The sequence below is a fragment of the Kogia breviceps genome, chromosome 5, assembly GCF_026419965.1.
Source record: "Kogia breviceps isolate mKogBre1 chromosome 5, mKogBre1 haplotype 1, whole genome shotgun sequence".
Lineage (NCBI taxonomy): Eukaryota > Metazoa > Chordata > Mammalia > Artiodactyla > Physeteridae > Kogia > Kogia breviceps.
In genome coordinates, this window is record NC_081314.1 from 80,158,552 (window position 1) to 80,185,839 (window position 27,288).

The 27,288-nt window shown below is 48.1% G+C and overlaps 1 protein-coding gene across 1 annotated transcript in view; it reads left to right on the forward strand.

Moving 5' to 3' along the window:
- Positions 1-27,288, forward strand: part of ITGB5 (integrin subunit beta 5) — a 116,013-nt gene that overhangs the window by 55,089 nt on the left and 33,636 nt on the right. Inside the window, exons 6-9 of the mRNA XM_059064370.2 lie at positions 9,921-10,082; positions 11,550-11,645; positions 13,434-13,523; positions 20,167-20,301. Coding sequence (XP_058920353.1) covers positions 9,921-10,082; positions 11,550-11,645; positions 13,434-13,523; positions 20,167-20,301 — 483 coding nt within the window. The remainder of the gene's footprint in view (positions 1-9,920; positions 10,083-11,549; positions 11,646-13,433; positions 13,524-20,166; positions 20,302-27,288) is intronic.

Here is a 27,288-nt window from a genome sequence, read left to right on the forward strand (position 1 = left end):
TGAGCCTGTCGGAAGATTCAGCTGCCGAACGCAGGCCGTGCGCCGCAGGGCCTGCAGGCTGCAGTCCCAGCCCTGCCTTCCTCTGCAGCCAGACCACATCCAGGGGCCTGCGTCTGCCTCTGGGGCTGTGTTTAAGGCAGACGCTGATGGCTAGAGAGCAGAGAGGGGTGAGTGGATGGTGCCGGGGTTGGAAACCACACCTCTGAGGAGTGGTTAAAGGTTGACCAAGACGAGAGACACCACAGGAAGAAGCGTGTTACCTAACCTCAGACATCACTACAGAAGAGGGCTGTTCCAGGGGATGAACTAAGGTAGCCACAGGGAAGCAGGTTTGAGTTCAAGGCAAGGGAGAAATTTCTAGCGAAGACCTCTGCTCAGCTGTGGAGCAGGCTGCCGGATGCGGCAGTGAGTCTGAGTGGGGACCCCAGGCCCATGCGGAGGAGGTGCCAGATGAAAGATCCCCGCTCGGGTGGAACGTGGATGAGCCAACCTCGGGGGGTTCTTTCCAAACTTCAGGTGCTACTGATTTCCTCTGAGGCAGCGTTTCTGCCCAGTAACCCACTGGTGCTTTTGTTCTGTAGTGGCTCCTTCTAGCCTGTCTGGTCCTCACTGCACCCTCTGAAGCTGCATTTGTATTTGGCCACCGTGACCGTGAACTCTACCGTGCACACTCGTTTTGTGCGCCAAGCTCAGCTTGCTTGGAGCTGGCGCCCAGAAAAGCTTTCCACTCCCGACGGCTTCCCCATGGAGCCACCTTACCAAGTGGGTAAAAGTCCAGGTGCGGTGGGGCAGCTCAAGGGCACCCAGGGACAGCCTGGAGGCGGGTGGAGGAGGACGGAAGCCTCTGAGTGACCTTCCTCTTTGTCAGACCGTGTAGCCCCTTGCGTGTGACTCGTTCCAACCCCAGAAACCAAATTGCCTCACAGGCCAGAGCTTCATGTCCTCAAACAGAGAAATGACATCCTTACTCCCTAGCCATTATTTCACTCTCTCTGGGGCCACATGTTGGAGGTGAACAAGCCAGCAAGTCTGTCTTCGCTCTTGGGAGGGGCCAGTTTATATTTATTTTCTCAAAGGTTGTAAGGCCTGGTCTTCCACCTCCATTCTGCTTCCCCTTTTCATGGACTACTGTTCTCTCTTTACCATTTCAGGGTCCCAGGTCCCCCAGGCTGACTTCCAGGCCTGGCTGCCCAGGGCCTCCAATAACCATCCCAATGACTGCCCTGTCCCCTCTCCCCTCCTCCACCCTTTCTGCAATTCTCATTAGTTTTCTCAGATCTCAGTGCATGACAGGTGATTTGATGAAATATTTTCACTTAAGTTAGCCCCTTACTGCTTCCCGTATTTATATGATTAAAAGAAGATGTCTGTTGGATTCCAAAGCATATTAAATAGTTGGTGGAATTGGGAGTGAAGTGATTGAAGACTTCTAGACATTGTGAGGGAGGTTTTTTGGTTACCCAGCCCTGATCTTGTTCACGTATCCACTTACTACTCATTCCTCACTGAGTGCCAAGTATGTGCCACGTGCAGTGCTTCTTTGTTTTTCTGGGCCCTACACCCCTTCCTCTCTTCTCTCAGCTCCAGATCTCTGCTGCTTTCTGAGGACAGAGCAGAGTTTGGTAAGCTCTCCACTGAGCTTCCAAGTGGAGAAAGTCACCTCTGGCCCCAGCACAGATTGGACCGGTGGCCCGTACAAAACCAGAGGGTTTTGCCTCCTGGGAATGGACGGAGTCAGAGGTTCTGGGCTTGGCGGCAGTTCCCCCCACCACTCATTACTTCTGACACGTGTGTCCAGAGTCTGTGGATGGCTGCTTTTCACATAGCATGGTCTCCTGCGCACGTGTGTGATTCGCCTGGAACAGCTGGAGTAAACGTGGGTCACAGAACACATCACCCTCGGGTGGCGGAAGGCAGGCTGGCGGCTGGGAGTGGGGTCAGCCTTGGGCCTCGCCTGCTCACCCAGAGTGGGCTTAGGAAAAGGAGGGTAAAACGCGTAGCATTGCCCAAAGGCTCTGGCTCAACACAGGTCATGGGAGTGGACTATAAGACAGAGTGGACAGTTCGGGACTGGACGGGTGTTGCTGTGGGACTGGGGAAGTAGGATGAAAAAGATAGATAATTCTGTTTTCTAGATAAGACATTTGATGGTCCCTTTGTCAGCAGTGGGGAAGCCTGGAGGGGAAGATGGTGCATCAACTTTGGAGAAGTTGAGTTTTGGGTGACGGCAGACATGTCTGGCTTTTGGTCCAGACCTGGGACTAAAGCTCAGGAAGGAGATCAAGTGGGAGAGGTAATGAATTGCGAGCTGTCCAAGCAGGTGCATGGAACTTGGGTAAATCTCCTCGGGGACAGTGTCACCTTTGACCTCATCCAGTGCCAGGAGAGGAGGTGGAATCCGCTAGCAGCCAGCGGGGACGGGGGCATTGGATGGTGCGGCGTCCAGGAAGCCAGAGGCAGGAGGGCTCGAAGGAGGCCCCGGTCGGCAGCAGAGAGGCCGGAGAGCAAGGCCAGAGGATGGCTGCGGGGCTGGCAGCAGGACCTCGGCGCGAGCTTCGAGGTTCTCAACCTTGGTGCCACGGTAGGCTCACCCAGGAGGTTTAGAAGCCCCGGTGGCTGGGCTGCGGGTCACATCAGAACCTCCGGGCGTTAGCATCGCCGAAGCTCCCTTGAGGACCTTACGTGCGGCTGGGGCAGAGAACCACTGTGCATGTGGGGGCAGGAGGCGGGTGACTGGGAGCCGCTGGTGAGAGAGACGGTAGGGGCGTGTGGAGAAGTCGGGTTATACGGAGCTGGGGAGAGGAAAGAGAGGCAGCCAGTCTGCTAGTCGTAGAGGCAGGTGATGAGAGATGTTGGGTCAAAAACAGAGTGTTTATTAGAAGTGGGTCGTGAGCATATCTTCAGGCTCAAGGAAAGGACACAGAGGAAATTGACTGATGGAACGGTGCTCCAGAGAGGGTGGGATTTGGGGGCTGCGTTTCCTTGGGGAGGGAGAGTACTCCTTCCTTGAGAGCATTAAGACCAGAGGAGAGGCCAGGGGGATGCCTGTTTATTTATGACGGAGAGGCAGGCATACTAGGGCTGTGGAACCAGACGCTGAGCACCTGGAATAGACGAGGGAAGTGCTGTTACCTGTGTCCGTTGCTCACCTGAGCGCGTGGGAACTGGGAGTTGGAAAGCTGGAACAGACCTTGTGGTGGATTTGATGCAGATTTGACTGAAGAGAAGGCAGGTAAACTGCAGGCTTGGCCAGATGCTGGATTTCTGGCTTTGGAGTCTAGCGCATTTCCGTCCCGCCCACCCGTGACATTTTCATCTGAGGGCTGACCTCTGTCGTGTTTAGGAGATTGGCTTTTAAAAATCTTGTTTTTACCCAGAGACTTGGAGAAAAGTTTAGCTAAACAAATAAGTCTGTCTTTTTTTTCTCTTAAAATAGTTTTGTATAAAAAGGAAATATATTCAATCTAAAAATTTAGAAAATGCAGAGCAGAAAGGAAATAAACATCACCCATAACCCTACAATCCAAAAATACGAATATGTGTTTCTGGATTTAAGTCACAGATTTTCAGCTCCATGGAAATACCGAGGACAGTCACTGTTGGTTCTTGACTGTTTACTACATGCAGGTACTGAGCTGGGTGTGCTCCTTGTGTATCATTTTGTTTAATCCTCTCAACAACCCTATTCTGTCAATACTATTATTATCTCTGTCTTACAGCTGAGAAGCTGGGACTGGGAAAGATTAACTAACATGCCCAATGTCACAAAGGCAAGCTGAGGGAAGATGTGGGCATGAACTGAGGTTTGCCATTCATCCGAGCCCACACTCCCAGCTGCTCTGTGGGCACTGCCACCAAACAAAGGAATATGCATAACGGGTATTTCCAGCCCAGTATTGACATTCAGTCTGGTCGTCTGATTTACTATATTTGAATGACTTTCTGAGCACACCAGGCCTTTGTTTAAAAAAACTTTCCTGAGGTGTGATCGATGTATAATAAACTGCACATATTGAACGTGTACAACTTGACAAATATTGACATTTATACATACCCGTGAGATATATATTCACCGTAATCAAGATGACGAATATATATCCTTCTCCCCCGCAAAAAAAGAGTATTTGTGCTTCTTTGTCATTTCTCCCTCCTGCGTCTCCTGCCCTCTTTCCCCAGGCAGCCGCTACTTTGCTTTCTGTCACTACACATGAGTTTGCGTTTGTTAAAACTTTAGAAATCCAGGGTATACTCTTTTCGGCCTGGCTTATTTCACTCAGAACAACCGTTTTGAGATTCATCTGTGCTATTGAGTGTCATCTGTGCTATTGAGTGATCACTCCTTTTGTTAATGAGCAGTATTCCCTTGTGTGGACACACCACAGTTTATTCATCCACCTGTAGATGGGTGTCTGGGTTGTGTTGGATATTTGGTAGTTTTTGCCTATTACAAATGGAGCTGCTACAGATGTGTTCAAGTCTTTGTGTGGATGTATGCTTTTATTTCTCATGGGTCGGTCCCTAAGAGTGGGATGGCTGGGTCATATGGTAGGTGTTTAACTTTTTAAGAAATTGCTAAACTGTTTTCCAAAGTACATGTATCATTTTATAACCCTATGGGCAGTGTCTGCCAGTTCCGTTTCCTCCACATCTCCCTCAGCGTTTGATGTGGCCAGTCTTTTAAATCTTTAGCCATTCTATTAGGTGTGTGGTAGAATCTCATTGTGGTTTTTTTTTTGCAGTACGCGGGCCTCTCACTATTGTGGCCTCTCCTGTTTCGGAGCACAGGCTCCGGACGTGCAGGCTCAGCGGCCATGGCTCACGGGCCCAGCCGCTCCGCGGCATGTGGGATCTTCCCGGGCCGGGGCACGAACCCGCGTCCCCTGCATCGGCAGGCGGACTCTCAACCACTGCACCACCAGGGAAGCCCCTCATTGTGGTTTTAATTAATACAAGGCTTTTAAACTTTTCGGTATGCAAGCCTTCATGGTCCCTGTAGTGACCGTGGAGCCTCACACATCAAGAAGCAAAAGGAGGTGAGAAGGAATGTAAAAGTTATTACTAGTCTGAGAGTAGTAACTCCAGACCCCTTTTTTAGTGTGTCTTATGTACTAAATACTTGTTAACCTAGGATCAACCCTGCAAAGTAGGATTATCTTCATTTTACAGAGGAAGAAACTGAGGCTGAGAGAGATGAAGTGACTGACTTAGGGTCTCGAAAAGGAAACCCTTGAACTCAGCCTTGTCTGTGCCAAAGCTCTCGTATGCTGGCCCCCATGCCACACTCCATTTTGTAGTTATTCCTTTAAAAAAAAAATCCACTTTCCCTCTACTGATCTCTGCCCCAAACGTGGATACAGAACTTAAGACTTCAAAATAGTCCAAGCAGACGGTAGGAAAATTATTTCTATCGTAAATTCTCTGTGGAGTCAGTGCTTGTAAAAACTCCAAGCCCCAAAGCCTGGGTGAATGAATAAGCATGTCATTCTGTGCAGCCCGACCTCTGGGCCAAGTCTGTTAACATCACTTACATAACAAGAGTCCACTTCAGAGAAGACAGAATTAATATTATTAAGCCATGCTACTCTTCATTTGTGGAGCTATTTCTGTTTCAGATGCAGTCTTCCAATTCAACAAACATTTATCCTGGATCAGCAGTCATTAGTTGAGAGCTTGCCAAGTACTTTGATGAACTACCTCAATTATTACACACCCTCGGCTCTCCCTATGTGATTGGGTAGTTAGCTTTGCGGATAAGAGGCAGGTCATCTGAATCTGACTTCTCTGGTCCTTACTGGTTCAGTGACCTTGGGCTAGTGACTTAATGTCTCTGAACACCAGCGTCCTCATCTGCAAGATGACAATATATTACCTCCTTCATAAGCGTTCCAGTGAAGATGTGATGGAATAGTGGAGGTGAACAATAAATGTTAAGTATTATTATTCCTGTCTTACTAAGAAGAAAAAACTTTGAGATGTTAAATAATTGTGGTCAAAGCTACACAGGTCGTTGGTCGTGACAAAAAACTCCCATGCCTACTTTCAGGTTTCCAAGTTCCACGTTATTCTGTCTGCTTGCTGTCACCCTCCTTAGGTTCCTGCATGCCCCTTGAGAAGCTGGCGTGGAAGAAAAGGAGGCTGAAAAAGTTAAATGACAGAGCCAGCATTCAAAGCCTAGTCTTTTAAAAGTAGCATTTATTAAAGATAGTTTGGGGAAAAAAATGCGGGAAAAAAAAAGATACTGCCTCTGATCTCAATCCCAACATCATTATGGTATATTTTGTTTCAACCTCTGTTCTCCTTTTAGTGGAGAGTGATGCCTGTTTCTTACATAGTTTGTAATCACACTGTAATTACAGTACTGTATTCTTTGTTTTTCACTTTATATTATACATGTTTACACATACTTTCATACTTTTCATGAACATAATTTCTAATGGTGGAAAGGAGAGATCTCAGTTTACTTAACCGTTCCCGTATTCGGGTAGGGTAGTCACCTCTTTCCTGTTTTGTCACTATTAGTAAAAATACTGCAGTGCGTACTTCAGAATACTTCTTGCAGATAGTCTCCTGCAGTAGAATCATCCAGTCAAAAGATGTATATACTTCTTTAAGGGTTTTTTAAAGTGAGGTGTATTGAGGGATGATTTACATAGAGTAAAATTCACCATTTTTAGTTATAACGTCTTAGAGCCACACCGACAATTAAGATATAGATGAAGAAAAGAAATGAAAAAAAAAGATATAGGTAATTTCTGTCACCTCAGAAAGTTTCCCGGTGCCTGCCTGTTGTTGACCTTTCCCTTTGCACTCAGCCTTTGGCAACCACCAATCTGTTTTCTGTCCCTATATTTTTGTCTTTCCGTGAATAACTTCTGAATGGAGTTAAGCAGTAAGTTGCCTTTTGAGTCAGGCTTTTTTCACTTAACCTAGTGCTTTGGAGATTCATCTGAGTTGTTTGTATCAGCAGTTTGTCCCTCTTTATTGCTGAAAAGTATTCCATTGTAGAGATGTACTACAGTTTGTCTATGTGTTCACCACCTGATGGACATTTGGGTTGTTTCTAAATTTTGGTGATCACGAATTGCTGTTATATAAATATTGGCATAGTAGTTTTTATGTGAGCATAAGTTTTCATTTCTCCTGGATAAATACCAAAGAGTGGGATTGCTGAGTTGATGGTCATTGTATATTTAACTTCATAAGAATATGCCAAACTGTCTTCCAGAGTTGCCAAAACATTTTGTGTTCTCACTAGCAATTTATGAGCGTTCTGATTGTTCTACATTCTTTCCAGCACTTGGTATTTTCGGGGCTGTTTTTTTTTTTTTTTTTTGCCATTAGCATAGCTATCTAATGGCATCTCATTGTGAATTTAATGTACACTTTTTCTTTTCTTTTTAATTAATTAATTAATTATTTTTGGCTGCGTTGGGTCTTCATTGCCGTGCACGGGCTTTCTGTAGTTGTGGTGAGCAGGGGCTACTCTTCGTTGCCGTGTGCGGGCTTCTCATTGTGGTGGCTTCTCTTGTTGTGGAGCATGGGCTCTGGAGCACGGGGGCTTCAGGAGATGTGGTGCATGGGCTCAGTAGTTGTGGCTCACGGGCTCTAGAGCACAGGCTCAGTAGCTCTGGTGCATGGGCTTAGTTGCTCCGCAGCATTTGGGATCTTCCCGGACCAGGGCTTGAACCCATATCTCCTGCATTGGCAGGTGGATTCTTAACCACTGCGCCACCAGGGAAGCCCTGTGCACTTTCTTAATGATTAATGTTGTTGAGGATCCTTTCATGTGCTTATTTCCATCCATATCTCTTCTTTGGTAAAATGTCTGTCTATTCAAGTCTCTAGCTTTTAAAATTCAGTTGTTTGTGTTCTTATTGGCCTATGAGAGTTCTTTATACATTCTGGATACAAGTCCTTTGTCAGATTTTTATTTTTTTGCAAACATTTTCTCCCAATCTGTGCCTTGTCATTTCATTTCCTCAGTGGTGTCTTTCAAAGAGCAGATGTTTTTAATTTGACAAAGTCTAATTCATCAAATTTTTATCCTGTGAATCATCTAAGAAATCTTTGCCTATACCAAGGTCACAAAGCTTTTCTCCTTTGTTTCCTTCAGACGTTTTATAGTGTTAGGTCTGTGATCCACTTTGAGTTCATATTTGTATACAGTGAGAGCTGTGGGTTGAGGTTCTTTTTTTTTTTCATATGGATGTCTAATTATTCCAATACCTTCCATCGAATTGACCATATATGTGGGTCTATTTCTGGTTTCTATCCCGTTCCACTGGTCTGTGTCTATCCTTTTGTCAGTACCACACTGTCTCAATTATTGTAGCTCTATAATAAGTCTTAGCCTTAGATAATGAATCCCCCAACTTCGTTGTTGTTTTTCAAAATTGTTTGGTGAGTTTTCATTGTCTTTCCATATATTCCAGTTATTAACACCCCCTCCCAAGACACCCAGTGCTGCCTCCAGGGGATCCACTTATCTCCACTTCTAATACCATAAATTAGTTTTGTCACAGCTTAGAATGCATCTCTGTAAGGGACCTTCTAGGTTGCTTCCTCTGGGTTCTGAAAACATACCCGGCCTCGTCATTGTGCCTTTACTAGCGCCTAGAGCAACCCGCTCCCCACCCCAACTTCTGCCTCCTCTGTCATTTGTTCCTCCAGTTTTCTTGAAGGGTCCTCCTCACCTTCAGCTCAGCTGACATTTCCTCTGCCCTGGCAAGCCTTCTCTCCTGCTCCCTGGGTTTCCATTAAAAGTGTATTTACCTTCATTAGCATGCTTATTGCGATACGTTAAAGTTGTGTTTCCACTTGACTGCAAGCTTTTTGAGGTCTGGAACAGGCTGTTTCTTAGACCCAGTGCCTTCCATGGGGACTGTGTGGTAGGAAGTCAGTAATTGTCTGTTGGATGAACGTTGAGAGTCTGGGAAACTGATTCCCCAAAGGTGAATTCTTTGCTCACAGCTGGCCTCCTGGCTTTCACTCCTCCCTGGCTTCCTTTCAAACTGCCTTTTCTTCCTTGTGTTACGCTGACTTTTTGTGACTTATTTCCACGCTGCCTTTGGAGCAAATGAGAAAATATCATAGCTCTTGAAGGCTGTTTTATCCATCATTGTGGCGATAAGAAAGAGAGGATGATACCCTCAATCCCTTATCTGCCGTAAGGTGATAGCTTTTAACTTGTAAAGTCTGTTAATCCATTCTCCTAGTTCAGTGTCAAGTGTACATGTGTAGATAACTCAGCAGTCTTTAAACCCTTCCAGTATTCATCCTGCTACCCACGTATTTTGGGATGCTCTTTCACTACTAGTATGAAGGCAACCCTATCCCAGTTTTTGTTGCCCTGTATCAAGGTCTAGCTGATCCTAATAGTAATGACCGGGAGTGTTTTTGTGTAGTATCGGGGCCACAGTGTCTAAATATGAAAAAATTGAGTCCTTGCCTTGCAAGATAGCGCGTATTGAGCCGTGCCTCTGTCTGAAGAGTGGATACATTCCATACAGTGAAGCAGTAAAAGGAGAAAAGAGCTAATCTGATTGACCTTAACTACCAGCGTAGTTCAATTCATGATTGGAGTGGTTTACTTCTACCAGAAAGATGGCAGGTTTTCTCAAATCCTCCAAAGACAGACCTGTCATTTGAGCACTCTGTTGTGAGTGATTCATGTCTAATTGGGGGACTGAAGTGGTCACTTACCAGTCATCTTAGACAAGGGCAGCCAGCTGAGTGTGTTGAAGGGAGGTTGCGGGGCTAAAGGCTGCTCTGCGGAAGGAACTATAGGGGAAGCTAAAAGGGGAGGTGTCCAAGGGGAGTGGCTGTCAGGTACACAGTGGAGCAGGGAGGGGCAGGATGCTCCAGGGCAGGCTTGGGTGGCAGCCAGGAAGCCCTAACACCCATCAACCTCTGTCCGTCAGGAGAAGATCGGCTGGCGAAAGGACGCGCTGCACTTGCTGGTGTTCACAACGGACGACGTACCCCACATCGCGCTGGACGGAAAGCTGGGTGGCCTGGTGCAGCCTCACGACGGCCAGTGCCACCTGAATGAGGCCAACGAGTACACTGCCTCCAACCAGATGGTGAGGACGGGGGACCCCAGCACCGCTCCCGCCACCCCGCCTGTGGTCTGAGGCCTCACCAGCCTTTGCCATCTTCCTCAGGACCTCTACTCACCGACTTTCCACCCCATTCTTGGGACTGGGTCCCTACTCCATCTTCTCCAACTGGGCTTCCAGAACTCCTCCTCGTCATTAACTTAGAACATTTCTCAGGGATTTCTGTAGCTGGTTCATCTTTCTGCTTTTGTGCACCCACGTGGGGAGTGTTTAGTGGAGGGAAGAGGTGACCTGGCGAGACAGGATGGATCTCAAAGGGGAGAGGTGATTTTGCACGAGGGAGAGGACTGTGTTCCAGCAGAGCCAAGAACTGGGATAGAAGTTATGGGGCAAGACCAGCAAAGACAAGACTTCCTGACTTCTAGAAATGGGTTTCCTGATGCCCTGAGTTCCATCAGTGTCAGGGGTGGGGTAGCAGGTGTCCTACATGGGATGAGAAGCCCCAAGGACCTTTCACTCCCAGTAGCCTGTCACTGGGACCATGCGATTAAACAGAACTTAGGCAGAATTTCAAACATATACTAGGCCAGTGAAGTGAACTCTACCAAACCATCAACCAGACCCAACAATTAAAGATTTTTCCACATTTGCTGTACAATTTTTTCCTCCCAAAATCTATACCCTCTTCCCTCCCAAATCCATTCTGGTGTCTGGCTAGAGAGAAATTCTTTCTAATTCTTGCTGGACTAGCCCATTTTCTCCCGTTTTAAGAGGTGGTCAAGAGTAATGGAGTCTGGAAAAAGATCTCGTAACTATACAACCTGATAACTGTAGAACTCACTGATGAGGACCCCTGCATCCATCATCAGCCCTTAAAATCCTTCTGGACATTGCTAAGCTGCCTCGAGGTGTCCTCCCTCCCTTCTTGCTCTGTACCCCTCCCTCGCCATAGCCCAACTTTTAGACCAAATATCAGCAGCCTCTTCTGCCCATTCTGAGCCATGAGAGGACTGAGCAGAACCTGTAGGGGACATTGGCAGGCCCAACATTGGGCATAGGAAAAGGAAACATTGGGCAAGGAGATCAGGAAGATAAGTCTTAGGGAAGAGAGGGAAGATAACAGGTGTTGATGGTAGGTGGTCAGACGTGGTGGCTCTCCTTTTGGTGACTCCCCCCCCTCTGCCCCATTCCTTCTGAAGGGATGGAAACACGGACCAAGTGTGGGAAACCTCCACTCATCACTTCTCTAATCTGGGTTGGAGGGGTAGGAGGAGTGAGTCTAGTTTAGTAGGTACCAGAGGGTCCTTTCCTGGAGAATCTCCCCTACAGTTTCTCAGTAAGGAGCTGCCGATGGGGCGTGGTTATTAAGGCGCTGCCAGGGGAAGATGCTTATCATGGCAAGTGATGAGTTCCTGAGGGCACGTTGGAGCCACGTGCTCGTGTGTCAGCCTGCGAGAAATGTTACAACCTTGACTTTTGCCTTGGCCCCAGGACTATCCATCCCTTGCCTTGCTTGGAGAGAAATTGGCAGAAAACAACATCAACCTCATCTTTGCAGTGACGAAGAACCATTATATGCTCTACAAGGTACACCTGGAGAGAGTGAGGGAGGCTGATGGCCTGAATCTGGGAGCCCCGCTGACCCTGAGATGAATGGGAGATTGGAATGTGGGGTCGGGTGAAGTGTGGGGAGGCCCGGTGAGGAGTGTTAACAGCCCTGTTCTGTGTGGGCGGAGATCCAGAGGAGGGTGGAATATAGCCCTGTCCTGATCTAGTGGAAAAAATAGTATTAAGGAAGCTCTTAAGCGTTTATATAGCAGTACATGCCAAGGAAGTTAAACATATGGTTTCTAATTTGGTAATGAGAAAAACTTTGGAAATTGATAGTTTTTCAGATGATGAAATGGAAAGACCCAGGGAATAGGGAAGGATGATATAAAATGAAAATGTACAGAAAGAAAACTAGGCATCTAGGCAGGCTACATCACCAGTTCCACAGTCCAGAATTTTTATGCCTTCCTGCAGAGTACGGAGGACCAGTGGGTTAGTTTGGGACAGGAATTTCTGAAGAAAACAATACATGTCTTGAGTGAACAGAGCAGTGTGTGTGTGAGTCTGCCCTGTCTAAAAGGGACTCTTCCCGGGTCATCCCATGGGCCACCACTATACATTTCCCTCGTGAATTATGCTCTTTCCCACGATCACAGGCAAGTTGCCTTTCACTAGAACTCTCCTCCAGACTGCTCAAGGAGTGTTCATGTGAGCCAAGTGTGAAGCCCAGCTCACCTCTGACATCTTTTGAATTGAGAGGTTATGAGAAATTAATCCCCACCTCAAGAACAGCCAACCCCTGTCCCCTCTCTTTACTGCTCTTAAATATCCACAAAAGAACCCTTGTCCGATGGTGTGTTTCTATTGCTCCTGCCTGAGATAATCATTGATAAAATGCCACTTACACCTTCTTGAGTTCTTTATCTTCTTTTAGTCTGAATCAATTTTAGAAGATGAAAACAAGGGAAGGAGATTGTTTAGTGAAGATAGCAGGATAGAACATATCCATTTACAAATACCATTTTTAGAGCGGTCAATTGCACAGACTGTACTGAGAATGCTACCGGATGCTTCAGGAGGGAAGAGACCCACCTTGGCTTAAGCCAGCCTTGCTCAGAACCAAGGACCTCTCACTCTGGAGGCATATCCAGTCCAAGGCAGGCTGAGGGTGGCAGATGTTTCTAGGTATTTCTTGTCACTTTAGTAAGTGACATACTCGGGCCTTTGTACAAGTAAAAGAGGAAAGGCAGCCACTTCAAGGTTGCCTGCTTTGCCAAAGACTTCACCCAGAGATACCAGACCTCCTTGGGAAGGCACCATTCACATTCATTTCCCTCCTAGGGAGAGAGACTGTATTCGAGACCCTTAGAAAAGTTTCCCCTTTCACTCCTGCTGGACAGGTCGAGGGCATCCTTGAACTGAACCTGGGAATGCTTATGTAGTCTAGGGGAGAGAGGGCAAGAACATCAAGAATGTATTGACCTTAGAGGATGGAATTCCAGAGAGTTGTCCATTACATGCCAGAGAGGAGGGGTCTCCACGAAGAAGCATGACATTGTACTTTAGGAACAGATCTTGTCAGGCCCTTTCCACTCAGACCTTCAAGAATCGAGATTCCACAGCTGACTGCAACAACTCCATTCCCTTGTGCCAGTTCTTCTTACCTCTGCTTGTGGCATCTTCTCTAGTTGACGGTGTGAGAGTGTGGCAGCTTCAGTGCGAGGGGACCTGACTGTTCTAGCTCAGTAGGGCGGTGTTCACTCTTTGACAGTGTGGAAGGGCAAAATGGGCTCATTTGTTTTCTTTCTTTTTTTCCCCCCAAAGAATTTTACAGCCCTGATACCTGGAACAACGGTGGAGATATTACACGGAGACTCCAAAAATATAATTCAACTGATTATCAATGCATACAACGTAAGTCACTGGTTTCTTCCCCCACCCTCCCCCACTGAGGCTCCGGGAGCTGGTGTGGACTCAGGTGGACTCAGGCCTCTGTGTTCCCCGTGGTGAGAAGTGAGAAGCACACACACTGACTTCGCCTCCCAGTGGGCAGGACTGAAATCCCCCAGGCTTCTGGAGCTTCACATAGACCTGCAGACTAGAATGAGTCTGCACACTTAGGGTCTGACTGTAATCAGGTCCTCTCAGAGGAAACCTGAGTGAGCCTGTTAAATTCTGTGCTTTTGTAACCCGTCCTGTTAACTTCGCTCAGCTCTACTAAGTACAGCACTTAAGGATGATGTAGTTTAGCAGTCACTGCCACATCCCAAGCCAGTCACCCGTGATTCCCAAATCTTTCTCCTTCCTACCCTCCTTTCTCTCAATTTCTAACACCCAGGAGGTATTTGACTCAGACCCACCTTTTCTCGGGAAAACGACAAGCACGGTTTCTTGTGCTGGGAAGTATGTGCCCTCAGCTCTCTCCCCTCCCTGCAAGGCCTCCAGTGCCCACTCAGCCCCTCAGAAGCCTGGTAATTCCCAAATTGGAATTCAGAGTGCATCTTCCCGTTAAAACAAAGTTCTGCATAGAGGAAATGAAGTTTAAGGATGCTGTTAGTCCTGAACTTACGTAGAATAGACATGTGGGCTAACCTGGGAATGTGATTAACCACTCTGGTATCACATGTGTGTTAGAAAAACCATCTTACTTTCCGATGACTGACTTACATATGTGTATTTGGAGCTCTGCCTTTCCAGTTGAATTTGTGACCCTACTGGTGCAGCCTTATTTTGCGTTACTGCTCGGCTAGACCGGGAGCTGTAGGTAACGCCCTCGCCACGGGGGACCCAGAGCTTGGGGGTTCCCAGCCCTCACCTGGTCTCCTGGAGCCTCAGTGTCCTGAAGGCGGCGAGTGGGCAGCAGTGAGCATTTGTGGCTGGTTTTCCGTCCTCCTCCCCACCTCCACCTTCTGTGCAGCTAAGGATCCTCTTCCTCTCACACAGGCTCTGATCCTCCGCACTCCGGGCACTTCCTATTGCGAGAAACTAGACTTCCTTCTCCTTTCCTAACTTATTCCCCACATACTAACATCCTCTTTTCTGATCTCTGACCTTGAATCCTCATTGTATCCAGTGGCCACCTCAGAACCCAGTGAGACCAGATTTCCAGGTTAACTACCCTTGGCGGTTTTCAGATTCCCACAGTGAGTGGAAGCGTAACATGCTGAGAGAGTCTGAGAAGAGTGTGTGTCGGCGGGGGGCTGGGCCTACCCAATGTCACCCCCGTCCCGAGGGCCACTCTTCACCGTGATGCCTTGGGCCTCAAGCTCTGGACATGGAACAGAGGAGTCAGTGCGAGAGCCGGAGGCCTACCCTGGGCTGCTCTCTCTGTCCTGCTGGGGTCCCGGGGCTTGGAGACCCCTGGGTCAGCAGGGGGCTACTGCTGGACCCGCTGTCGATAGTTCAGTGACCAGTGCTTGCCTCCTGCCAAGCCAGGGCCTTTGGGGAAGAAATGGCTGAAGGGCAACCACATCCTGGGCTTTGGCGTGGGCTGCGGATTTCTCCTGGGTTTCTGGGGAGGAGCCACCCCCCAGCATTTCCATCCTAGGTCAGCTCCTGAGTTCTGATGCCCTGGGTGGCTGTCAGAGCTCCCGGGCTCCCCCGGGAGCATTTCCTGCCAAAGGCCCAGGGCCCTGCTCCTCGTGACTTTAATATAGGAGGGCATCATGACACCCAGTTCTGTAGAACTGGAGGGGTGGTGTGCGCCAGAAATGGAAAAGGAGCTTCGCTCAGTCAGCGTTCTGTGTGGCCAGGCGGTTTGCACGTCCACACCCGTGTGTGTGTGTCCCCTGAAGACCAGGGTGCATGAGACAGTGGTGGTGGTGGTTCCCTGGGCGGGATCTCATAAACGTTCAGCGCTGCTCTTCCTCTGAGGCACGTTGCATTGCCCCTGAGCAGGATTCATGGTAGATAAATTCGTTTTCTTAATGGAAATCCAGGGGCCTGGGTTAGGCAGAGGTCAGGAAAGGAGCAGGGAGCCTTTTCTGCGGCTGACGATTTGGAGCTGCGTTTGGAACCTGGGATGAACCCCCTGAGGACCTTTGGGAATCTAGCACCGTAGCTGGACCCTGAGTTAAACTGGTGTTGTCTGTAAGAGAACACGTTACGAAACAAGACGTGTGACTCATGAGTGCACGTGTGAAATTCAACCTTTAAAATGGGCGTTTCTGGAATACTATCCACAACTATTCAGATTCATTGGAAAATGAAAACAGATTTATTGAGAGATAATTAACCAACAATACAGTGTACAGATTTAAAGTGTATATTTTGATTTTTGACACTTGTACACACCTGTGAAACCGTCACTACATCACGACAATGAATAGTGTACATCACCCTAAAAAGTCGGGACCCTTGGTAACTCCCTACTTCTGTCCTTTCCTTCAGTGGAAATTTAAAGAAATATATTAAATATAGAAACAGCAAGGTATTCAGAGCAAAGTCTAGTTGGTGGAAGCACGTTGGGGGTATGTTGGTGCTCGACGTTGATTAGCACCCTGTTCGCTGGCTGCCGTCCTTTCTGGCAAATGGGAAGGCCTGGGCTGGGCCTCTTAGCTGCCCATACTTCTGGATTTGAACCTGCACGTGTGTGTGTGTGTGTGTGTGTGTGTGTGTGTGTGTGTATACGTGTACGTGCGCATGTGCACTTCGGCCTGCACAGGCCTCTGTGTGTGTGTGCGTGTATGTGAGCGCACGTGTGTGTGTGCATGTGCATTTTGGCCTGCACAGGCCTGTGTGTATGTGTGTGCACATATGTGCACATGTGCACTTTGGCCTGCATGGGCCTGTGTGTGTGTACATGCACACGTGTGCCTTGGTCTGCACGGGCCTGTGTGTGTGTGTGTGTGTGTGTGTGCGCACACATACACGTGCATGTGCGCTTTGGCCTGCACAGGTGTGTGTGTGCGTGCGTGCACGCATGCGTGCACATACACACGTGCGCTTTGGCCCGTGCAGGGGCTCTGGTTGTCCTTTCACCTGCTCCTCTCCCCAGCCACGGTCCAAGCACAGCTCTCATGGGACCGTTTGTGTTTCTCTGCGTCACCTTGCCACCTCTGTGCTTTGGGGTTGACTACTACCTCGCCTAGAGTTGGCACACCGTCCATGAGGACATCCTGAAAGGATTGCAGCAGAGCACAGGTAACAGCGGAAATGGCTGTGGTGTGACTCTAGGCTGGGGAGGGAGCAAAATGGAAAGGGCACGTTTAATGTAACGTCTCGTAGAATCGAGTCTGTCATTCTTGGCTTTCACTGTGTGAAACGTTCACCTCTGGGCTTCGATTTCTACATTTTTTTCTTGCTGTGCCAACTTCTTTATTCTGAGAGATCACCAGCGTGGAACTTTGCTGTACCGTGGGTGCTGGTGAGAGGTTCCCTTCCAGAGCTCGGAGGTAGGGCCCTGGGTGCATGCAAACACACACACACACAACACCAGCATTATGTCACCTTGACAAAGGGGGGTAGGACTCAGAGAAATCATGGTGGGGAGTCCCTTTTCAGAGTGGGAAAGAACAGAATGAGCTGGAAACCACTAGAGCCGCGTGTGGAGGGTGACATCAGAGTCCTCCTCTCCGAGCACATGTTTCTCTTTTTGTTGTTGCCATGAAGTCTGCTCCCACCCACTCCACAGCTGGCCTGACTTAAAGCAATTGCAGATGGGACCTAGCCTGAGTATTTAATAGCCTTTAAACTTCTTGACATTGTCTTCTTGTCCTAGGGTGAAGAGTAAGGAATCATGTTCAGAGGCAAATTTGGTAGGAGTTAATTGAATTTCACATAAGTAACTTATGACAAAAGTTTTCGTGCATCAGAACTGCACTGGCTGTGGCTTTGATCCTCTGCTATATCCTGTACTCCATCCATTTCATTCACTTGTTCAACAAATGAAAGAATTCCCACACGGTGGGAATAAAACAGTGAACAGAACACAGTCCTGCCCTCCAGGAGCTCATAATCTTTGAGGGGAGACTGACTCAACCAGGATACAACCTGACCATCTGCACTCTCCAAGGTCAGAGCCAGTTTCTGAATAAAGAAGGGCCCAGTCTGGTGACTGCAGACAGCACTGCTGGGAGACCCAGAAGGCCCGGTTCTGGTCCTGCCTGCCCCTGGCAGCTGAGTGGCCCTGGATAAGGCCCTTTCTTTGGCCTCAGTTCCCACTTCCATAAAATGGGAGATTTGAACTGAATGATCTCCACAGTTCCTACCCTCACTAACATCTTAAGAGTTTCTGATTCCAGAGACAACGTGGGGGTCAGGAATAATACAAACTTCAGATCTGAACACAAAACTTGGGGGTCTCATGGCCAGAGTAGAATATAGGATTCTCTTTCCATCTGATTCAGTTATTGATTCATTGAACAGGAGTCCCAGTCCCCAGTGCTCTCTCTCCCTCCACCGAGTTCCCCATTAATGCTTTTGGGTGGTGGCTTCAGCAGATCTTGATGGGAAGGGCTGATGCTTTCTCCCAAAGTCTTGTGTGTGAGCCACGGGGCCCTCATATTTCATGAGGCTGATCCCAAGTGATTTTTAAATAGCTCCGATCTACCTAGCCCTTTAATGATAAACTGTTCTGCCTCATCCTCACATTTATTTGCATTTAATATATATAATTTTTAATTTACCTTGTCTTTCAAAAACTAAGTTTCTTCTTAAAACATCCATCCATCCATCCATCCATTCAGCAAAAGCTTGTGTTCAGTCCTAGAGAGAAATATGATATGGTCCTTGAAATTCACAGCTCAGTAGGGAGAACAGATTTGTGAACAGCCAACCACATTCAGCAGGAGAGCGGTGTGTGCTGAGTGCCGGCGCTCTCGAAGCCCTCGGCCAGTGGAGGCTGGTACTAACAAGAGGAAGTGGATTTAAGAGAGAGTATTTTTAGAGTTGTAGAAGCACTTAGACAATTTGTTGCAAAGGGAGAGACTATTTTTTGCTGAGAGTGTTTTCAACAAGCTGTTAATGTGTTGGAAAAACTGCATATTTAACTAATTCAAGTTTAACACTACATGCTCAGCAAAAAAGAAAAAAAGAAAGAAAAGAAACCCCATGAGAGCAGGAGGCACTTCTGCCTGCCATTCCATCCAATGCCCTGTTCCTTGGAGTGCACCTGAGAAGGAGATGGGAGTCTGAAGGGCTGTCAGGTGATCTGGGGGGGTGTCCATGTGTCTCTCGGAGTGTGTGCATCCTGCTATTCTGAGTGTATTTAGTGTATAAAAAATTCTTTTTGTAAGATGTGCCCTTACTACAAGCCAGTTATTTCATTTGACCTCTGTCTCTAAAGTACATCCTCCTTAGAGATTTTCAGTGTCAATTTTTTAAACTTGGAGACATACAGAAGATTGTACAGACTTTTTACAAACCTAGTACACCCAAGTATAGAACCACCCAGGCCAAAAAACAGAATATTACTAGCATCCAGAACCCCTATGTCCTTTTCTGTTACTATCCCCTGGGAGTGACTGTTAGTTTTGCCTGTTTTTGAATTTCATATAAATAGAATCATACAATATGTATGCCTTTTGCATCTGGCTTCTTTTGGGCTGTGTGATATTTATGAGATTCATCTATGTCATGACATGTAGTCATATTTCATTCTTTCTTGTACTATGTGATAGTCTACATGAACACACCATAATTTGAAAAAAAAAAAAAAAAAAAAAGTCTGTTCTGTTGATAGTCATTTGGGTAGTTCCAGTTTCTAGCTGTTACAGACAGTGTTGTTGTGAACATTCGTACGTGTTTTCTGGTCCGTACACATCTCTGTTGGATATAATCCTAGTGTAAATTGCTTGTCTGAGGTTGACCTAAGCATTAGTAGGTATTGCCTAATGTTTTTCTCAAGGGTTGTACCAGTTCACGCTCCCACCAGCAGGGTATGAGGCACCCAGTTGCTCCAACTTGTTTCCAACACTTGATATTTTTAGTCTTTTATTTTTTTCTAATCTGTTGGGTAATTTTGGCTTGATTTTTGCTTCATCCATTGTCTTGAGAACGTAATCCACATATAAGGTCTTATTCTCTCAGAATGTAGTTCAGAGCTCATGAATTTGGACCTCATCTGAGGTGCCTGCTGAGCTGATGGGGAAGGAAGATAGGGAGCTGACGGAGGGCGGGGGGAATGAGAGAGAAGAGCAGCTGAGCAAAGGAACGTTATCCCAGGCACGTGCAAAGGCCCAACGTCTGGGGCGCGCACGGCAAGATTTGAGGCGCTCTCTGAAGCTGAGGGTGGGGATGGGGTGACTCTGCAGAGACGAGCAGGAACAGAGCATGACCCCTGGAAGCAGATGAGATTATCGTATGGCAGGTGGACCATTAGCAACTTCTCTGAGCTCACAGAGGGAGACCTCAGGCCAGGGCTAGTGAGATGGTGTGTGGGTGTGGAGAGGATGAAAGGGCTGAGGGAGGGGCAGCGAACCTAGCCCACTGGCTCTTGCCTTGGCTTGAGATCCTGGAGTTAAAGGAAGCCATGCAGGCGTCAGAGAACCAGTGTGCAGAACATCTTGGCTGCAGCCTTTACTAAGTGGTTCTGGCTTCATCTTCTCTCTCTGTTCAGAGCATCCGGTCTAAAGTGGAGCTGTCTGTCTGGGATCAGCCTGAGGATATTAATCTCTTCTTCACTGCTACCTGCCAGGACGGTGTATCTTACCCTGGTCAGAGGAAGTGTGAAGGCCTGAAGATCGGGGACACAGTAAGTTCTCACCTCCCGTTTGTTTATACTTGTTAATGTTGGTCATCATTCTTTGGCTTCTGATAACTTTCGTGACTTATTAGAGGCCTTTAGGAGTTTGTATTCTGTCTTCCAACTCTGCGTGCTGGGGGACTTTCCTAAGCCTGCCCTGTGCTGTGCCTTCAAGATGCGGGTAGACTTAGTAAAAAGCTCCAGGCAGTACACAGCCTTCAGTGCGTTGTCGCTTAAGGCTTCCTCAAGTTGACATTGTGCCTTTGGTGTCTTAAACCATCATTATCTTTGTTTGGCAGGGATGAAATCGGGTGGGAGAGTGTAGGTGGAAAGCTAAAAGACCCTGCCTTTGTTTCTAGTCTTCTACAGCTTGCTCTGTGCCTTGGGTAATCTGACTTTCACTTTTCCTTTCTGTAAAATATGAAGAAAGCCATCCACTTCTTCTGATTTGATGAGATGGAATGGATTACTCTGTGGCAATGCAGGGCACAGGTGCCTTGTCTGCATTTAAGTGGATATAATTAAATGGTGGAGAAGCAACATTGTGTATAAAGACGTGTATCTGTGTACCAAGCCAAGGACATGAGGGAAGGAGGAAGATACATGGATGATGAGAACAGAGTTGAAATACTGGCTCAGAGGCAGGCAGAGTGGTGATGGAGAGCCATCCTCACTTCTAGAGATTCCTGCTGCCAGAAGCAGACTGTGAGATCCATTCCTTGCTTTATTGACACATTTTTCATTTTGCTCAGAAAATAGAAAGGCAAATAGAGAACTGAGGGAGAGTTCTCTCCTGTAACTAAAGAATCTGGTTGGAACCAGAAAAATTATAGGGACCTTAAAAATACATGACCATATCTTCTGGGCTTTCATAAGCACTAATGATGGCCAAGGTGGAGATAAGCAGACATAGCCTAGATTCCAGGGAAACTGCTCCAAAAGACATAGGTGTGGCTGGATGACTGCTTACGCTGCAGTGTGGTCTTCTGGAGCCTCCTCTTGTTCTGTAATTGATTCTCTCCCTCCTTCCCCTTCCCAACTGCCCTTCGCCCACGTTACAACCCACAGGCGTACATCTCACCCATTCTAAATCTTACAGTGGTACCTCACCCCAGCAAAGGGACCATTCAGAATGCGGTGTCAAGGTTGAGAAAGTGAAGGACTCTAATGACTAGATAACACATCTTTTTCTAACGCAGGTGTTTTTCCAAGTTTCTTTTTGCTTTAAAAAAAAAAAAAGTGAAAGATTGGCCTAATCAAGTTTTCAAACGATGAATCATTAAAAATTTAAAATGATTATTTATGGCGTTTGGCTAAGAAGGTACTCATAGAATAAGGTGACATTGCTGTAACAAAACTCCTATTCCCATTTTCCTATTGACGTGAATAAATTTTGGAGAGAGTGCTTTAATCTATACAAATAAAAAATAGGAGTAGAATTGATGCCATTCCCTGTCTTATTTAGCAATGAGTAATATTTTCAATGTACATGAACTACTTGGGTGGGGAAAGCCCCATCTCATTAAAGTGGCACATCCAGTAAAATTTTGTTTTTAATACTTGTCAAATTTTGTGATATATTTATGTTGTTTTGATCAACTGCCATGATTAGTCAATCCAGATGATGTTTTTAAAAAACACAAAAGCCTTATAGTCACTGGCTTTAAAGAGACAGCTATGAAAAATGGAAGGAGGCAGAACTAACCAGAAAAACTATCTGTAAGTGGATTCTGTAGATCCGTGGATGAGATGTTTGGTGCAGTGTGTCAGGAAAGCTAAAGAATGATGTGTGAAAAACATCCAAACAAGGAATCTTTTACTTAGAGAAGTAGGTTCAGTGGAACAGAGGCAAGGAGAAGGATGTACAGCACACACACCAGGCGCCTGGGTTTCAGGAAGTCTCTTGACAATTTCTAATGACATCCTTATGCAAAGACAGTTAACATGGGTTGGTGATAGCACAGCTAAGCACATGCGTAGCTGAGTAAACCTGCTTTCTAAGAGTGTAGATAATGTCATCTGGAGGAAGACTTGACTGAGGTTCCAGCTGTCTCCTGTCTACTACTGGCTTGAGATTAACTCGAGGGAGAACTACTTATCAAAGGTGGGGAGCTCATGAAGCTGGAGAAAACAGGTTAGCTTATAAAGCAGGAAAACCAAGATTTAAGAACATTTTAAAAAATTGAGCTGGGTTGAAATCATCAGGATTAATATCTTGCATTAAGTTCAGAATATTAATAGGATAGAGGGAACTTGGCTTGATAGTAGCTTTTAAGAAAAGGATCTGGTAGATTCTAATTCCCAAAGTCTCAGTGTGAATGAGCAGTGTTGCTTAAAAAAAAAAATGCCAACTGAGGCTGCATTAATGGAACCCCAGAGAAAATGGTTTCATTCTTTTTTGTGTGGGTCAGACTGCATCTGGAGTTCTTTGTTGAGTTTTTTTTTTTTTTTTTCCCTAAAGGGCAAGTGTAAAGGAACTATCATGATGAGGTATATAGACACCAAGGAAGATCAAAGGAACTGGTGTTTGTTAATAATGCCATAAAGTTGGAGTTCTTTTTGAATGCAAGAAACTGAAGCCAGTTTACGCTGCCATAAGAAAAAAGGGGAAATTATTATAAGAATATTGGGTCCCTAATGGACCCAAGGGGGGCAATACAGTTAGTATTGGAAAGGACTGGAAAGTAACGGGACAAAGAGTTAGTTCCATGTTCCTCACTGGGTTCCCTGTAAGGAAGATAGTTATTCATGTTGACCAATGGGAAAAACTGAGGCACGAAGAATTCAATTAATTGCCCAAGTAAGTAGCCAGTAAGTAGCAGCCAGTAAGTGGCAAAGTGAAAGTTCAAGGCCAGGGCTTTCTGGCTCTGATGCCAGCACCCAGGCCCCCTCCCCCTGGCCTCTTGCTGCCCATGCTTCTGTTCCATCATCCCCGTTCAGACGGCTCGCCTCAGAGCAGAGCACCGGAACAAGGGCCGGGGCCTCCAGCAGGGAACACCTCACCGCATTCTGTGTACACCCCCTGGGGCTCCGTGCTGCTGGGCATCCCGAGATGTGGGATCACCCACAGACGGCAGTGGACTCACAGCTCTCTCCAAACCAAGTCCTCTCCCTGGTCATTGCCTTCTGACCATGGAGTGAATGACAGAGTTACCATTCCGTGGGAATTTGTAATACTCTCCATGCTCTGCTAGGGCTTGGCTGCTGCCTTCCTCTGCTGCTTGCAGCCTCTGTCAGGTAGACATTACTTCCCCATTTTATGTGGGAAAGACTGAGGCTCCAAGGTGGGGGGCCCTGAGAGACTTGCTGGAAGTCTGGCTGCTGGTGAGCACAAGTGCCAGCAGTCAGAGCTGCCACCACTGATGCCAAAGTTCGTGTTTTTCCCTTATACCTCGTGTATTTTGAAAGTAAAAGTTTCAGAGAAGCTAAAGGTGGGATCATCACCACTTTTGTGGGGGTTTTTTTGTTGTTTGTTTTTTTGTTTTTTGCGGTACGCGGGCCTCTCACTGTTGTGGCCTCTCCTGTTGGGCAGCACAGGCTCCGGACGCACAGGCTCAGCAGCCATGGCTCACGGGCCCAGCCGCTCCGCGGCATGTGGGATCTTCCCGGACCGGGGCACGAACCCGTGTCCCCTGCATCGGCAGGCGGATTCTCAACCACTGCGCCACCAGGGAAGCCCCTCATCACCACTTTTGTATGGACACTCTCGTGTGCAGATTTTGTTTTTTTGCTAGGATACTTTGGAAAAATAGGAACATTGTCCAGAAGACAGGAAAGGATTTTAAGTGGCATTTTTCACAAATGTGGAAAATCTCAGACGTATTTGGATGACTTCTAGAGCATTTGAAAGGGAAGGAAGAAGGGTGCTTCTCCCACGCCCTTGACAGCAGTTCCACACGGGCGGGCCAGGGAGAGCCTCCCTTGGGCTCCCAGGGGCCGTGGTCCTGTTGAGACAGCGGCCTAAAGGCAGGCCTGCCATGCTGGCTCCTTGTTTCCTCTCTCTGCCCAAGAGGCCACAGTCACATGGCCCCCGGCTCTGCCGCCAGGGCTGTGAGGTTTTGTTTTCTGTGGGTGGAAACAAGCTGACACAGAGCAGTGGCCACTTGCGTGTCATAGCCGGACCTGGTGCTGCTTGCAGGCCACCAGAGGTGAGCTCTTTGAGGCCCTGGAGGCAGTGGGGGGCAGAATCCAGGGCAAAATAGAAATGTGGGGTCCTTGTTAAAAAATAAAGAATTTCAAGATGACAACAGCAGAGCATTAAACTAAGCACAGGCCCTTCTGAGCATGGGGCTCTGTGTGACTGCATGGGCATGTGTCCACGGAGCTGGCCTGGAGGGAGAACTGGGGGGCTTCCCCTCAACCCCTTTTTTGCTGAACGAGAGATGTACTTCTGTTCCTCATCTCAGGCTGAACTTTCTCCAAAGAGCTGACAGTTGGACTTAGGTTTGCTCCTGAGTATGTGGGCATTTCCCTCTTGACATTTGTTCCGGGGACAAATCTGGTGGAGGAAATGTAGGTGCGGGAGTCAACCCCATAGAGTTGGGGGCAGTGATGAAAGCTGGGCCTGGTGCTGCGGGAGCCCCAAGGAAGAAGGGCCCCGCATTGCAGAGGGGTTGCGGTTTGAGCTGAGGCTCAGAGTTTTCCAGACATAGAAAAAGGGTGGGGAGGCCCCATTAGTGGTGAGTCCAGAGAAGGTGTGAAAGAGCATTGACTGCCCTGTTGCAGGGTGGGAAGCAGCTGAGGGGAGTGGGTTGGGAACTGAGAGGAGAGGAGCTGGGGCTGCAGAGGCAGGATTGGGCCAACTGGTAGGACATACATGCCAAGCTAAGGTGTCTGGCCATTATTTGGCAGGCATTATTTCCATTCTTCAGTACCATGAGCTGGGAGGGCTCTGGGTAAGTCAGAAATGACGAGGAGGGTAGGCAGGAGTAAAGAGCACAGCAGAAGGGCCTGGAGGAGAGGGATTAGGGAAAGCAGACAGGGTGTAACCGCCATCCGGTGCATCTCAGGGTCTGGCCTGTGGATAAGGATATGGCCCATGGAGGAGGGGGAGCCTTGGGACAGCTGGGTTCAAGTGGTATCCGGGCAGGTCTCACCTCTGTGTAACCAGAGCTTCCTGCAGAGGTGGAGGAGGTGGGCGGGCACTGTCTCCATGGACACTTCCAATCAGAGGCCGCGGTTCTGTGACTGTCCTGTGTCCTCTGGGTTAAGAGATCTGTCCAGGCAAGAAGCAAGGGGGAGGTGGTAGGGGGTGAGGGACAAAGGTTGTCCTCAGAGAAATATTCCTTACGTCCTTACGTGAAATCTTGCAGTCCCAAATCCAGTGATTTCTATTTTTTCCCTAATTTTCCTCCCAGCACCGACCAGGGCTGATTGAGTGGGCCTGGCCACTGGGAGTCAGTTTTCTCATGAACTGGCTTTGACAAATCAGTATGCAAGTGGCTGGCTGTGCTACCAGCACTAACGCCCGGTACAAAGGACCCAGTGAGCCCCGTTGGGGGCTTCCCACAGCGCCCCACCGGCCCCTCCCCTGGGGCTCTCCACCCCTTGCCCATGCCCAACGCTTTGTCTCAGCGAGCTCCTAGTGGACTTGGCATTTGCAGAGCGTGGGTTTGGGTGGGGGCTGGGTAGCCCCTTTGAAAGGGTGGATCAGGCAGGCAGCCCTGTGCGGGAACCAGGAGCATCCCAATGAGGTTCAAATAATAAGACCGGGCGGGAGGGAGGACTGCTCTGTCCGCGACCTTCCTCTGGAATCTCCGAGTGGGAAAACGGAAAGTCTCCAGGAACTGGGGAGCCTTCACTATCAAGAGTCCACAGTAATCAGGGAAGAGAAGCCTCATTCCAGCTGCCTCACAGACTCTCTGGAATCTTTCCTGAGCCCTCAGGGAAATGGACTCTGAAGGGAGGAGTAGCAGGAACAGATTTACTTGCTGTTGCCGAAGTGCTTTTTATAGCATTCCTGTGCTCAGCAGGACCTGAGACTTAGTGGCTGAAGTGGAGCTGCTCTCTGGTTATCAGGTGGCTGGCTGCACGCTAGGCTGCATGGGGCCCGACAGCTTGGACCTCCGTTAGACCAGAGCTTTGGCAGAAGGCCGCTGGGACCTGCTGAGAAGCCAGGCCTTAGACTGGGCAGACAGTGTGTGAGCCTTTCTGAATCCTGGGTGATCAGCTGCCGGCACTGATTCAGGGGCGTCCCCAACCTCTCCACTGCCTCTCCAGCAAACACAGACACATCTGCGAGGCCCGGGAATAATTAAATGCCTTTGGCTCTTGGTCCAGGCTGTTTCTTTGTAATTTTTTTCCACTTCTGACCCCCAGCGGCCTTTGTGGGGGGCAGGGCTTTCCATTTAGCAAAGTTATTCCCCTGGGAGGTAGTAGGCTTCTCTCTGAGCCTCAGAGGGAGGGATGTTCATCTCCACATTCTTGATGCCCCATGGCACCTCGGTCAGGTGCAGCCTCCCTGTCCTTCCATCTGCAGGCTCAGGTTATCCCCAGCCCAAGGCAGGAAGGTTTAAAGTTGACCAGGAGCTTCTGGTCACTACTGGGTGGGTCACCATCTAGTGGACCCTCTGTGAGCCGGGCCTCTCTCTCTCTACCCAGGTCTGGACACTGGACATCTGCCTCATTCCCTACTTCTAGGAGGTGACATGCCAAGGAGATCACAGGCCCAGCCCCACCCCTCCCCAACTGTGTGACCAGCACTAAGCTCCCGGAGCCCACCAACCCCATTTTCTTTCTGGTAAATGAGGATGCCTCCTCCTAGGGCATGTAAATGAGATGCGTGTGGAAATGCCCAGCTCGGGGCCTGGTGTTTGTAGTACTCAGCACCTGGTAACCATTAGGCAGATTGCAGTGCCCTGGGTGGGTCCGCATCTTGCTTCCTTACCTCGAGAGCCCACCTGTACCTGAGGGCCTTGGAACCTGGTTGTGAACGTGCTTTTGCCAGCCTCTCCCTTTGCCTCCTCCTACCCCCCACATGGAGGTGGGGTGTGGGCC